At 41.4% G+C, this 15,583-nt stretch overlaps 2 protein-coding genes across 2 annotated transcripts in view; both read left to right on the forward strand.

Annotated features, from left to right (window-relative positions):
* The window catches only part of LOC308286229 (chymotrypsin B-like), a 3,823-nt gene extending 1,247 nt beyond the window's left edge, over positions 1-2,576 (forward strand). The window contains exons 3-8 of the mRNA XM_080727199.1: positions 6-121; positions 326-405; positions 805-880; positions 1,079-1,259; positions 1,918-2,051; positions 2,262-2,576. Of these exons, the coding sequence (XP_080583325.1) occupies positions 6-121; positions 326-405; positions 805-880; positions 1,079-1,259; positions 1,918-2,051; positions 2,262-2,426 (752 nt within the window). The 3' untranslated portion in view covers positions 2,427-2,576. The remainder of the gene's footprint in view (positions 1-5; positions 122-325; positions 406-804; positions 881-1,078; positions 1,260-1,917; positions 2,052-2,261) is intronic.
* Positions 2,577-10,828: 8,252 nt separating this feature from the next.
* LOC308284828 (chymotrypsin A-like) lies at positions 10,829-14,804 on the forward strand (the record flags this gene model as incomplete). Its single annotated transcript, XM_080725555.1, has 4 exons — positions 10,829-10,843; positions 11,150-11,330; positions 13,864-13,997; positions 14,643-14,804. The coding sequence occupies 4 exons, from the start codon at positions 10,829-10,831 to the stop codon at positions 14,802-14,804; spliced, it is 492 nt and encodes a 163-aa protein (XP_080581681.1).
* Between the last annotated feature and the right edge of the window lie 779 nt (positions 14,805-15,583).

The raw sequence follows: 15,583 nt of genomic DNA on the forward strand, positions 1-15,583 counted from the left end.
TTCAGCCTGTGGTGTTCCTGCCATCAAACCAAAGGTCCCTGGATGTCTCCGTGATGGACTAGGTATCATCAACGGTGAGGAGGCTGTACCACACTCCTGGCCCTGGCAAGTCTCCCTGCAGGTACACATACAGTATGTATTTTGTGTGCGGGTGTGTGCAGGTGTGTGCATGCATGACTGTGTGCATTCATGTGTGCATGCAAATAGGTGGGTGAATGTTAAGATGAGGAAGCTACCGGTATATGTTGTGCCATTTCATTATTACTGAATTACTGAGACACTATAGATAAATCAAGTTGCTAATGAAACCTTAATGTGAATTCAGTACAGCAACGGCTCTCAATTCTGTGGTGGATCACTGATCAACAAGTATTGGGTTGTGACTGCTGCCCACTGCGAGGTCAGGTACAGTAGACGATGCCCCCTCTAAAATGAATATTATATTCTATCCACATACAGTAGAGTAGCATTTTCAAAACTGAGACATGACACTGAAACACACACACACACACACACGCACACGCACACACACACACACACACACACACACACACACACACACACACACACACACACACACACAGTATAAGTATAATCGATAATAGATACATTCATACAATTTCAACATACTAAGTAAAACAAGATAAGAACAAAATAAGAACGGCATGGACACAAAACCCCGAGCAACCTGCAACAACTCAACCAATTGGTGTTTTATTTTGTGTGTGGGGGAGACAGACAACGTTGCTGTCCCTATGAGGCTCATAAAAGTATTTTCAGTAAATCTCTCACCTTCTTTTTCAGTAAATCTAATCATCTAATCCTGGGCCAGCACAACCTCAAGAACAACATCAGCATCCAGAATATGAGAGTTGGAAAGGTAGGTGGTCTGTTTTATATAATGCATATACAGAACATTATTGTGTCACATTTGTTATCAGTGTCCGCTCCATTACTTGCTCATAAATTTGCAATTGTTTTATTCCTGTGCATTTTAACCATGTTACTGGCTCCAGATCGGAGCATTTATTCAACAAGCAAACAACACATTAAACAAACTATGTAATTTCCCTGATAGGTCATCAATCACCCCAAATACAGCGATACAACTCTCGACAATGACATCGCACTGATCAAGCTGCAAAGCCCTGCCCAGCTGAACAAGCATGTGTCCCCCGTGTGTGTGGCTAAGACCCGTGACAACCCCCGTGTTCGCACCAAGTGTGTGGCGACTGGCTGGGGTCTGACCCGCTACAAACGTGAGAGCATGAGAGAACACTCTCTTTCCATCCATCAACCACAACGCAGTGACTGGAATACTTTACCAGCTAGTAGGCCGGAGATAAGCTCTGGACAGACACGTACGCAGACACCATCTTTTAGACGGCTTCAACTAGATCAGGCAGGGGCCCACATTTTTTTTAAAAGGCGCCTTTTCACCCCACATAAAGAGCCTCCTGGCAGCAGATGCCCAGCCACCACTTTGTCGGTGACTTGTCAGGAAGTTGACAAGCTGACACAGACCTGACGGCTGTGTGATTTTCATCTCTCCTTTATATTTACAAAACAACCTTTTCATAGCATAACACCACAATAAAAGATCTGAATCAAAATATTTAATGGCTGAGGCAATTATGTAATACGCAAAAAAAAAATTTGGAGAATTGTCTCCAAATTGGGACCCTGAGTGCAGTCACAGGCAGAATTCCTCCATTCTAAATAATAGCCTACATTTTATTCTAGGTTAATGGTTAAATAGTTAACAAGTTTGGTTAAAGGTTATGTATATCAAAATGGTAATCCTTATGCATTTGTTATTGTCCACTGAACCATCCAATATGGGTCATTCTCAGTCATACTAGGTATCTATCAGCTCAAAGGTCAAACCTAACCTTTGAATCGTGTGTATTCTTCCAGCTCCTCAGTTTCCTAACAAACTCCAGCAAGTGTGTCTGGCCACCACCAGCTCCGGGAAGTGTAGGAGCAAATACACAGGACAGATCACCAGCAGGATGTTCTGCGCTGGAGCTGGTGGAGCTGACACCTGCACTGTGAGTAACAAAGTTACAAAAAAAGTCCATTCTTAGTAATGTGGCTCGTGGCGCCAAAGTCTCTTGTAAATATTGGTGGTCCTTGACATGTGTTTGTGGCCGGGAAATTAGCTTCGCAGAGCGGACAGTGTCAGCTGCCTCTCGCTGGCCGTGAGTGCTGGATGGGGAGCGTGGTTCAGTGGTTAAAAGTATAACTGCTTGTTGTTTCAGGGTGACTCTGGTGGGCCCCTGGTGTATAAGAAGAATGGAGCCTGGACCCTGCTTGGTATTACTTCCTGGGGCCAGGAAGGCTGCGACAGCAACTCCAAGCCTGGTGTTTACACCTTCATCCCCAAAGTGCGCGCCTGGATGGACCGGACCATGGCTAACAACTAAACTGTAAACAGCTGTCAGTTGGCATCAACACAATCAATAGTGCATGGGTGTCGCTGCCACTGAAAAATCGGCCATTCATTGTTCCTATAGAGTTTTATACAAATATTTATATCAATTATTTTAAGCCTAGAATCAAGCCATCCAGGATCCAGGTGAATCATGACCATAAAACCAAATTCTTAAAAATATGTTTTAAGATCTTAAAATGCTCAAAATAATTGAATAATTGATATTTTTGTAAATATCTTTAGTAAAAATGGATGACAGATGTTTTAAGTGACACTAGAAAACTACGCCCACTGCTATGCCCTATGATACAGCCAATACATATGATTGGGTGTATGTACTGTATGTGTCCTTGATGTGCAACGTGTTTACAGTGATAAATGCTTATTGCTTTTTGCTTGAATAAATACATATTTGAATTGAAGTTGCGTAGTTGATTTGCTGTGTTCATAGAGAGGATTAGCCCCATCTGTGAGCTTCCCTGTCAATGTTGCTCCGGGACTCACACAGCATTGCCATCCTGAATTGGGGTGCCGGCCAAAACAGTGCAACTGTTAAATATTTCCCAACATTGTGTCAAAAATGTATAGACCGTTCAAAGTTCCTGCATATAAAGATGGTGAGGTAAAATAACATTTCACTGTGAAACAACAATTTAAATAATTTTGTACAGCCTGTGACAAGTATAACCAATAACATAATAATAACAAGTATACAAATGTAAAGTGTGCTCTGATCAGCAGAAGATCACGATCAGCTTCTGTATCAAATATGAGTGTAAAGGCTAGGTAAAGATGCTAGGTAAAGGAGTAAGAGAGACTACAATACACAATATTGCCTTTTCATGCTAATCTCTCACCTCTGCCTTTATCTCTATATATAAGATAATGCTGAAGCTATTTCATTTTTATTTGTCTCTTTAAAGTGTTAGACCAAAGAGTTACTTAATGTAATCATTTTAACGACTTGAAGCAGCGCCGTGTAACTTATAGCATATATATGTCGCACAAAATTACAAAGTTTCTTCAAGCAATAACAATCCTTCCATAAATAGAGTAAGGGGGTCCCTGCTAGGAGCTTGACTGTATTACTATGGGTCAAAGAGTTTCATCCTGTCATTTGCCAAGGCACCAAGGCAGAACATGCTAGTCAAAGCAACGCCTGGCCAATCACAGCACGTCCTCGCCGGACATGCTTGCAGAGACTCTTGGGTAATGAAGTCAAAGAGATTGGCTACCATGTTAATTGTGTCCAAAAAGGCCACTTATACCAAAATTACATAGTGTTTGGGATCCTGTGACATGCTGTTGAAAAAAACAAACAAAAAAGTATATACTAATGCGGTGGAGAAAATAAATGTCAACAGTTGGTTAATGTGATCAATTGACTGATGATGATGATATCTTCAGACAGTGTAGAAAATTGTATGCTCAAGCAAACACTGTAAGTTCAGTCAATGTTCTACTAAAGTGAAAGTGTCATTGTTTAAGACATATTGCACACCGCTCTATACTGCTCACCTATGGTCATCTTATAAGAAATCTAGTATGCATAGGCTGCAAGTTGAATGATGCTATGAGAATACTCCTTAAAAAACCCAGAGGAGGCAGTGCTAGTGAAATGTTTGTTACTGCTGGAGTGAGGACTTTTAAAGCACTTTTAAGAAACGTAATGTTCAAATTCATGAAACGTTTGGATGTATCTACTAACGGCATCATTGTGGCGCTTTCTAGCCCCCTTATGAGCAGTTCACGCTATACATCCAGACTAAAGGTCTGTCCATACTTTGACCGAAACCGCCGTTTTCGGTCAAAAGGTAAGGTTCGACTACAAAATGGCGTCACTCACGACTTCTGAAAAGCATTAGACCGAATGAGAGTTCGGAAATTTGTACATCGGAAAGTCCAACTCGCCGAAAGTTTCGGTCAAAGTATGGAGAGGCCTTTAGGGTACACTGGCTAAAATGCCTGTGTGTATTTCCTGTGGGCTAAGTTATGTACTTTATTTTACATTCTCTTATTGATTTTTACTGCCTGTCGTGTTTCTTTTATGTTGTACACTTAGTGGGAGAAATATGTAACAAAAATAGGCTAATGTGTTCACTTCCGGCAGAAAGCGTGAAAATTTGCACCTAGGGGTATTTTTGTGCGCTGAATTCAAAAATTGGCGGTCCCAAGCACTTTTCCCATGGGATCTGGTGGCTCTCATTCACTTACCATACTATGGAAAAAAGACCCCCCAAAGAATCTTCTTCAAGTAGCATGTGAGGGGTCAAACTAGGTGTTTTTCGGGATTCTGAATCCATTGCAAGCATTTGTTTTGCACAAAAAACATTCCTTTCCGAGAAATGGACACAACAAAACTTTGAAAAGTGATGACTCATCACTAAACCATAGTTTGTGGGGTCCATTTCTTCCCCAAGGAATGTTTTTTGTGCAAAACAAATGCTTGGAATGGATTCAGAATCATGAAAACCCCCTAGATAGACCCCTCACATGCTACTTAAAGAAGATTTTTGGGGGGTCTTTTTTTCCTAACCCTAACCCTATGGTAAGTGAATGAGAGAAAAGTGAATTTGAGAAAAGTGCTTGGGATCGTCAATTTTTGAATTCAGCGCACAAAAATACCCCTAGGTGTAAATTTTCACGCTTTCTGCCGGAAGTGAACACCTTTTTCACATATTTCTCCCACTAACTGTTTTATGTCTTGTACCCTGTTTTATGGACCTGCGTCCGCTAATAAAGATTGATTGATTGATTGAATGTGGACTTGTTTTTTCTCAGCTTCAGGAACATAAGACCACAATGCCAGGGTACATAGAGTCACTTTGGCCACTTCGCTTTGTGTCTTCCAAGTGTTAAAACCACACTGCTCAAGTAAAGCACCCGCCTTTCACACATACATCATGCCAACATGTTTACAGCAAAAAGCTAACTTTCCAACCATAAATGCAATTTACAATTTAGGCAATCAGACACTCTTAATCCAGAGTGATTTACAGTAAGCAAGGTAAACACAACGTAATGCATATGCATCAAATGCATACTGTTATATGAGTAATGTAGATTTTCTGATAGCCGACTATATTTATAGGGTGGATCAGCCCCATCAGTGACCTTAGCTGAAGCTTCAGGACGGTGGGAGCTCAGAGATGGGGCTAAGGCTCCACCGGGAGCGTTGTGTTGTGCTGGCGCTGTGCCGGCGTCATGACGGAGTCAAAAAATGAACCGGTGTGAATTTGGCGTTCGACGTCTGACTTTGACCTCGGCAGTGGAGCCGGGGGGTAAGAGTGGATATGCACTGTATGATAGAGAAGTGGAGTAAGGAGAACATACATATAGATTTTAGATTGTATATTTGTTTTGCATAGACAATTGCATTGCATGCATTCAAATGACCCACTCTGGAAAAAGTGTTTGCAGGGTACCTGTTATTCTCAGCTTTTCAAAGTAAAGCTCAGTCCACACCGATTCTGAACGTGACTATAGTTGTAAGTTGAAACCACTTGCAGCTTTATACCTAAACTGTGCCAACCTGCAATGGTTCGATTAAGGTCAGGTCACTGACATTTCTTTGAAAAAAGAAAAAAAAAAGAATAAAGAAAATAATGGTTGCGATGCGAATCATTGTGTGGATTACGAGCAGCTCCTGTAACCGAAGCTGACCACAATGTCAGGGTACATGCATGTAGTCACTTTGGTCCCTTCGCTTTGTCTATTCTAATTACACAAAGTTGTTAAAACCACCCTGCCTTTTACACATACATCATGTCAACATGTTTACAGAAAAACAGCTAACTTCCCTCCAACCACAATAGCATACTGTATGTAGAGAGATTGGAGTCACAATGATATGAGGGATGCCAACTTTTCCAAAAACGTTGAGATTTAATGTCTCTCTATCGCACACGCGCACGCATGCACACGCACACACACTTACATGCACACTTACACGCACACACGCACACGCACACGCGCACACACACACACACACACACACACACACACACACACACACACACACACACACACACACACACACACACACACACACACACACACACACACACACACACACACACCACACACCTTCACTTATTTAGAAACCTGTGGTTTTGAAACCACCAGAAGAGACAGGAAGGAACCACATGACATACTGGTGCACCGAACCTGTTACAGTACGAGGAAGCTTGAAGAGAAAGAGGCAGACACAGATGAAGGAAATGTGTACATGGTAATATTGTATATTATCTACTCTACTTTATTGTTCGTCAGAATCGTCACACATACAATACAACTAGCAGCAGCATAGGCACATAGGCACATTTTGGTGGCAGCACTATTGATAATTCTCATCCTTAAATGACTAGTAAACGCATGCTTATACAGTCATAAGTACTGTACCCGACTATATTCAGGCAAGAACGCATCAGCGGATGCGATCTACCCCCCATCCAAGCCTTGCACGACGAACGCTGTGTCAGCAAAGCTTATGGAATCATCAACGATCTTCACCATCCCAACCACAGTCTGTTTAAGATGTTGCTGCATGGAAAACGTCTACGCAGTCTAAAAGCTACTAGCAACAGACTGCAAAAAAGCATGAACGAACTGTCAAGAACAAGAAAGATACAGCCACCCCCCCACGTCCCCTCCTTGAGCTGCACCTACTTCACATAAAGAGATACTGTGAAGTCTAATTGCATCTACTGTACATAAGTGAATACTGTGAAGTTGAATATACTATTGGCCAATGTGACCCTGGGCGTACAACAAACTTTGGACAAACATATGCATGTGAGGAAACCTCTCCCACTGCCTGCCTGCAACTTATGTTAATTAGTTTCCCCAACAATGTAACAGTATTCATGTCCAAACATGGCCTATATGTCTGTCTGTCTGTGTGTGTGTTTATGTTTGTGTGAAAACAGGATGTGTTGATGACAGCTTCCTGTGAGAATGTCATTATAAAGCTCTCCCTGCTACAGACATCATAATCTGACAGCGACAGACTGATCAAATGATGGTGAAGATGATGATGATGTTCCTGCTGCTCTGGAGCTCAGGTAGGACTCTGTTTTAATACTCTGTTTTAATGATAATTGTTGGTTGCAGTGAAAGACAGTATAGGACACAGTGGTGGAAAAAGTACTTTTCTATTTAAGTAAAAGTGTCAATACTGCATTGTAGAAGTACTCTGTTACAAGTAGAAGTCCAGAATTCAAAATGTACTTGAATAAAAGTACAAAAGTATTGGCATCAACCTGTATTTAAAGTACTAAAAGTAAAAGTAGCTGATCTACAAGCTCACAACGCATCGCATCGCGACGCGTTGTGAGCTTGTAGATAGCTGAAAAAAAGGGAAAATGCTGTTAAATCCATTCACTACATTTACTTTTTATGTATGTGTGCATGCGTGTGCAAAGGAAATGGTGGAAGATAAAGTATGGTTAGTCAGGTTATTGTAGCCTAAGTAAAACTTTGAGGTGGTAGGCTTGGGGGTGCTGCATTGCTTCTTGCTATCGAGCAAGGCTCTTTAGCCGGCTGGTATCGTACTTGCCTTGTACTGTAGTTGTCCAACTGGGGTTTAGCAGATCAACGCTAAACTTCCCTGAGTATTTCCTTTTTGTGATACTTCGAAGGCTACTAGGCCTGCAGCTCTGACGAAAATATGATTATCTTTACTCCAATCCAATTTGTGCTCTTTTTTTTTTACATTACAGTTGAACACATGCCCTCTTCTGAACACTGGCCCTGAGGGGAAAGGCTCGATATTTCTATGTGTCATTAGTTCGACTAACGGTTAGGGTTATGTTTTATTTTTAGGTTTAGGTATAGTTTTACCGAGGTTAGGGGTTGGGTTAGGTTTGGGCAACATTCACAAGGTTAGCATTCACCAGCATCGACAGGTTAGCATTTCACCAGATCAGCATTCACCAGCGTTGAAATAAGACGGAGGGTGCTTTTGAGAGCAGGCAGAGAGAGCAGGGGAGCGTGTGATGCATGTTTGCACACAGACTCACTTATCCAACTTGAGGGAACACCGTTTCCGGGCTACTTCAGCAGCTGTTGGACGATATATTTTGGCGATGTTACTTCACTTGCAATATTCCAGTCTTTTTATTTCCCCCTTTTTTTTTTTTTTGCCTGCCCGTTTGGTGCCCCCCTGAGCTTGGTGCCCATATGGTTGCAGCCCCTATAGGCTGAGCATTGAGCTGGGGCTGCATGTAACAAGGATGCACATTGTTGAATTATGCAATTGAGCACAATTAGAAAAAAAAGAAAGAAAAAAAATACTGCCCAGTTTTAACTGGCACTCTCCATGTTTTCAACAGGAACACACCTGGCATCAGCAGTCCATCACCATTCCTCTGAAGATGTGACCATCCACAGTGGTTCCGCAGTCACATGTGAGTACAGCAGACACAAACGGCACTCACATGTCTGATGATTTAGAATAGATGATTTGACGATTCTTTGTTTAAAATAATAACCATAACATAATTGAAAGGTCTAAAATATAACGAAAACATGTGATTGTCCAAGCAATATATACAAAATAACCATGTGTACATTCATCTCCTTCAATAAAACATTATTATTTATAATAATGAATTTGAATCTCTACAAAATAGCATGGATTAAGGCAGACACAGAAGGCTGCAGATACTATACCATTGTAATTGTGTGTGTGTGTGTGTGTGTGTGTGTGTGTGTGTGTGTGTGTGTGTGTGTGTGTGTGTGTGTGTGTGTGTGTGTGTGTGTGTGTGTGTGTGTGTGTTTTCAGCCTGTGGTGTTCCTGCCATTAAACCAAGAGACCTTGGATGTCCCCGTGATGGACTCGGTATCATCAACGGTAGGAAGGCTGTACCTCACTCCTGGCCCTGGCAGGTCTCCCTGCAGGTACGTACCTTTTCTTTTTGTTTTTTAATTTTCAGCTTCACTCAGCTGAGTGCTGCCCGCAGAGGGGGGAGCAGTTAGGGTTATATAATTCAATTCAAAGGAGCTTTATTGGCACGAGACAATAAACATAAGTTTACATTGCCAAAACAAGGTTCAAAATATAATAGAAACAGTTGAACACGGGGAATGTTATAGTTGGAGGGGGCTACAGCATTGTGTGAACAGAGCTATGTCAAGGTTCAAGGTTGCACTTTACTTATCTTTTATACAGGTAGACTACATACGAGTAAAATGTAGGCTATTTTGGTTTGGCTTCCTTCAGAACAATGCAGTGTAGGCTATATACAGTATGTTAACAGCAGAACAAATAGAAAATAAATAAATAAATATAGTAATGCTGGAGTCCTAGGCAGGCTCACTAACCAGCTATGGCCACTCCGACAGACATGGCGTTGCTGTGAGGCATAAACCTTTAATTATATATCTTTTTCTTTTCTTTTTTGCCATCATTGGTTGCGTCATACAAGAGTGTCAAGCTAAAAATAAGCGATGTACAAGTGTACAATGCATCACAGACCATATTCACACGACGGCCATTTTGCTATTAAGTTAATGAAATGCCACCCCGTTTCTTCAACACAAAATGCCAAAATGGACGCTGTGTGAATATATCACGATGTGTTGTTGTTGATCTGCTATTTTCACTATTTCTGAAATGTAGTGGTTTTGGACAGTGATGATACGTTGTGCGTGCGTGCGTTCGTGTGTGTGTGAGATGCATGCAGAATTGTGAGTGTGCATGCGTGCATGTGTGTATGGGGTGGGTGGGAGGAGGTAGATGAAAGGTAGATGGGGAAGCTACAGTATGTTTGGCTATTTCATAATAGCTAAATGCTGAATTACTGAGGAACTACTGAAGCCTAGACCACACCAATGATTAGCAATGCAAGAAGTTGCACACTTGCAGTTGCAACCACTTGCAACAGAATCCTCCAAACTGACCCGACCTGCGACAGGTCAATGCAGACCGTTGGCAACTGGCTGGAAGTTGCAACGAGTTGCGTTGCGAATGTGGACATGGCTGAAGTTAAATACTGTTGCTAATGAATCCAATGTGAATTCAGACCAGCAGGGGCTTTCCTTTCTGTGGTGGATCACTGATCAACAAGGACTGGGTTGTGACTGCTGCCCACTGCCAGGTCAGGTACAGTAGACAATGTCTCCCTCTGAACTACCATAAATAGTATATATTTATGCTGTGCTGAAAAGGCAGACTGCAGATCATTCATGTGTTCATCCATCCATCCGTTCGTTCATTCATTCATACATTCATTCACTGAACCACCAACACAATTCACCCACTCACTCACTGACTGACTGCTGATCAGACAGACGGACGCAACTCACCACCATTTTTCATTTGTAACTTTCAGTCGATCTCAACGTGTAATCCTTGGCCTGAACAACCTCAACAGAACAAACAATGTCCAGAACATGAGGATTGGACAGGTGGGTGCTCAGCTATAAGATCATATTTTTTTTATTGTTGAGATCTGACACATCATTAACCTTCTCATTATGTATGTATGTATGTATGTATGTATGTATGTATGTATGTATGTATGTATACATGTATGTATGTATGTATGTATGTATTTTTTTTTAAAATTAATTCTTGGACATGTTTTATATTCCTGGCTCCAGATTGTAAAACGTGGTTACAGCCAGACATTCAATCATTAAGAATCAAAGTCAGTAACTAAAGCTTTTTGCACAGCATCTCTCCTAACAAGCTATGGTATCATTTCCCGCTAGGTGTTCAATCATCCCAACTACAACCCCCGAACTGTTGACAATGACATCGCACTGATCAAGCTGCAAAGCCCTGCCCAGATGAACATGGATGTGTCCCCCGTGTGTGTGGCTGAGACTACTGACGACTTCGCACCTGGCATGATGTGCGTGTCCACTGGCTGGGGCCTGATCCGCTACGAACGTGAGTGAATGACAGGAAACAGAAGTTACTTCCCTAAACGACAGTTGACTGACTATTTTTACTAGTTACAGTAGTTCAATGCTTTAGATAGAAGACTAGGATGTTTTTTGATTGATTGAAGAATTTATTAGAAGATTGCAATAGAAACAAGTACAGTTTCATGACAGTACAAATCGCTGGTACAAGGTCAACTAAAAGGAGATCCTAGAAAGCCAAGGATATTTCCACAGGAACCACACTTTAAGTATCTCATACAACATTGAAAGACAGACGGATAGAACATAGTACTTTATCTAGGATAATATCAATTTCAAAAACAGAAAAAGCATAACATCAAATACAAAGGCAGGAAAAAAAAAGGGCTGGGGGGAGCATGGGGGCTTAGTCTATTTACAAGTCACGGGTAGCAGCCGCCTGAAGGTGACTTTTCATACCGATTTTGAAGGAGGCTATAGTCGGGGATCCACATGCCCTAAAGCTCAAGGAATAGGGTTGAACCTGTGATGTTCTGCCGCACTTTTTATTTCTGTTTTATCTATTAGTTTGGTCATTAAGGTCCACAGAATGAGAGGCCTGCTCTGCCGGAAACATCGCGAAAAAAAGTTATGGCCATTTGTATATTCACTGTCCCATTGACTCCACTACACAGGAAAGGAAATATATTATAAAAAAGAAAGATTCTGCTTTAAGTAGCATGTGAGGGGTCAAACTGGAGAGTTTTCATGATTGTGAATCCATTGCAAGCATTTGTTTTGCACAAAAAACATTCCTTGGGCAAGAAAACTATCCAACAAAAGTGTGAAAAGTGATGAGTCATCACTTTTCACAGTCATCACAGTGATGAGTCATCACTTTTGACACTTTTGTTAGTTTGTTTTCTAGCCCAAGGAATGTTTTTTGTGCAAAACAAATGCTTGCAATGGATTCAGAATCATGAAAACCCTCCATTTTGACCCCTCACGTGCTACTTAAAGCAGATTTTTTCTTGTTTATAATATATTTCCTTTCCGTAGTGGAGTCAATGGGACAGTGAATATACAAATGGCCATAACTTTTTTTCGCGATGTTTCCGGCAGAGCAGGCCTCTCATTCTGTGGACCTTAGTGACCAAACTAATAGATAAAACAGAAATAAAAAGTGCGGCAGAACATCACAGGTCCCCTCCCATTTTGAGGGACTGGATCCCCGGCTACTAGGTATTTGCTCTCCTTTAAGGCTTGTGGGAGGGCGTTCCACATGTTGATGGTGTAGCAGGAGAACGAGTTAGAGCCTTGTTTAGTGTTAAATCTATGTTGATGATGATTAGTGGAGCTGCCTCTGGTGTTGTGATCATGAACATCCTTGACCTTTAAGAAGTAGTTTGTCAGGTACATGGGTATCTTGGAGGTGTAGTGTATCTTGTACACCAGGCCCATTGCAAGATGCTGTACTCTGTCAGCTACTTTGAGCCACCCCACGCTTTTGTGGTGATGATCGGTAAGGTGGGCCCGTTTGGAGCTTTAACTTTAAGGCAGCTGGGGCATCGCGATACCAGACAAGGACTCCGTAATCAATGAGGGGCCCAATAAGAGCACCTCCTAGTGTCTTGGTGGTCTGGTGGTCACGAAATAGTAATTGGTGGCCACGAAATACTAATTCATGCCCACGAAATAGTAATTGGTGGCCACGAAATAGTAATTGGTGGCCACGAAATAGTAATTGGTGGCCACGAAATAGTATAGTAATTGGTGGCCACGAAATAGTAATTGGTGGCCACGAAATACTAATTGGTGGCCACGAAATAGTAATTGGTGGCCACGAAATACTAAGTCATGCCCACGAAATAGTAATTGGTGGCCACGAAATACTAATTCATGCCCACGAAATAGTAATTGGTGGCAAAGGAAATACTAATTCATGCCCACGAAATAGTAATTCGTGGCCACGAATTAGCGTTATATATTTTTTTCACCTCCAGTGGCCACTAGGGGGCTCCGTAAGTAACCTATTAGAGAAGACTACACTGTAGGCTATTTCAACATTTAGAATAGGATCAATCTAAATGTCTTCAAAATCTTTTTTTAGGCATTAGGTCAGTTTGAAACTCCTTGTCCAATATAACTGCCAAGGCATCAAGATGATTTAATAAAAGATTAGTTAGACCTACTCTACATTTTTGGTTATCACCTTGAAACTGTCTAGAAAATATTGAACGCCTCCTCAAAAAGGAAATTTTTACCTTGTAAGTGCCTTTAGGATTCTACTTGTTCATCAAGCATTGCAAGCATTTTCGTTACTATCAACCGTTGAAATCAACACTCACACGCAGATGTAAACAGTCAAACAGTTTATTTTTTGTATTTTTTAGAAAGAAGACCTTCTTCTCAACCTTTTGGAATAATCACCACATTTATAGAACACCGGTTTTAAAGAGCTACTCCATGACACAAACAAACAGCTGTGTTGCAAATCATTGCTGTAGAGACTGTGGTGGGCTTTGGCCTAAGTAGCACATGTGCACAAGACATTTGACGACATGACATAACTTTTCCAGCTCCCAGGACACCCAAGAGGCTCCGGCAGCTGTGCGTTCCCCTCCTCAGCAACAGCAAGTGCATGAGTTTCAATCTGGGAACCATCACCAGCCAGATGGTCTGTGCTGGAGCTGCTGGAGCTGACACCTGCCAGGTGAGTGACTTCAATGAAAAAACGGAGGAATTCGAACCCACAACCTCTGGGGTGTTGGTGGTGGTGGGCATGCAGGGACCATGCACTGCACCACCCGAGAACCCTTTATTGTGGGCTCGCCTGAAAGGCAAGAACACTATGTTATCCTCATTATTTATATAGTGAGTTCCGCTGCATATTTCTGCCGCAGACAGTACAAAGGCAGGGCCCTTAGCCAACGAGGCGCAATTGGTGGAAAAAAAATCTGGGAGTGGTGTTAGCTGGAGTATTGGTTGAGCTTCACATGACAGTTAGCACACTGTAGAATATAGTCACGTTGGCAAACATAAGAAATGAAGAACAATTTATTTGATTAAGAGTTTTTATTTTAGTTATTGTTGTGGGCTCGACAGTTAGCACGCTGCAGAATATAGTCACGAGCGAGCCCACACTGTTTCGTAGGAACAGTATTTCTAGTTACAATTGTTACTTTTGTCTTTGAATGAAATATTACCCCTTTACCACTTTCACCCTACTTTTGGCATGCCATTACAGGCAGGGTATTTCTGTTTGTTTATTTCTATTTTTCTCACAAATCTACAAGCTTAAGCTTATACTGTAGATCTCGCTTGCGCCTAAACTAAATTTAACTGCTTGTTGTTTCAGGGTGACTCTGGTGGTCCCCTGGTGTGTAAGAGGAATGGAGCCTGGACCCTGGTTGGTGTGACCTCCTGGGGCCTTAAAGGCTGCCCTACCGACAAGCCTGGGGTTTACTCCCGCGTCACTGCACTGCGTGCTTGGATTGACCAGACCTTGGCTAACAACTAAACTGTGAACAGCCATTACTATAGTTTGCATCAACACATTCAATAATACAATCTGTGAAAATGTCTGGGCATGTTTGTCCTTGATGTACAACTTGTTTGAAGTGATACAATGTATACTATACAGTGCTTATTGCTGAACCCATTTTGGAATTGCAGATGTGAACGCAGCTTCTCAACATTAAAGCTATAAGAAATAACAACCAGTGGTCAGCAAATACTAATAGTGTTGGGCAAGTTACTTAAAAAAAAAAAAACTAATTACTTTACTAGTTAGTAGTTACTGCTCTGTATAAGCAACTAGTTGTGTTACTAGTTACTACATTCTAGTTGTCACTTGACTTTAATTAATTAATAATAATGAAAACACATTTAAAAAGGTTTTTGTGTTGTTTTGTGGCACAGTAAGAGAAAAGACAACTGCCTATCATGTGTGTAGAAATGTAGTCGTAAAAATCAGTGGGATCATTGGCGTTTGATAGCCCCATACACTTTTGTTTAATCAGGGTTTCAGGAGGTTTGCATTGCTGCTATTTGCTGTGGCCAGCATTTTCTGTCCTGCACACAATTTACATTTGACACTTATATTTTTAGCATCTTTTATTCCTGCAAAGATAAATCAATTACTATATTTCCAATATAAAATAAATGTCGGCAGTTGGTTACTGTGGGTGTGTTTTTCTCAACTTTTCTAAGTTATTTTCTAAAATAATTAACCACAATGTCAGGGTCCATGCAGTCACTTTGGTCCCTTCGCTTTGTCTATTCTATGTACACAAGTGT

The sequence above is a fragment of the Nannobrachium achirus genome, assembly GCF_963921795.1.
Source record: "Nannobrachium achirus genome assembly, chromosome: 5".
NCBI lineage: Eukaryota > Metazoa > Chordata > Actinopteri > Myctophiformes > Myctophidae > Nannobrachium > Nannobrachium achirus.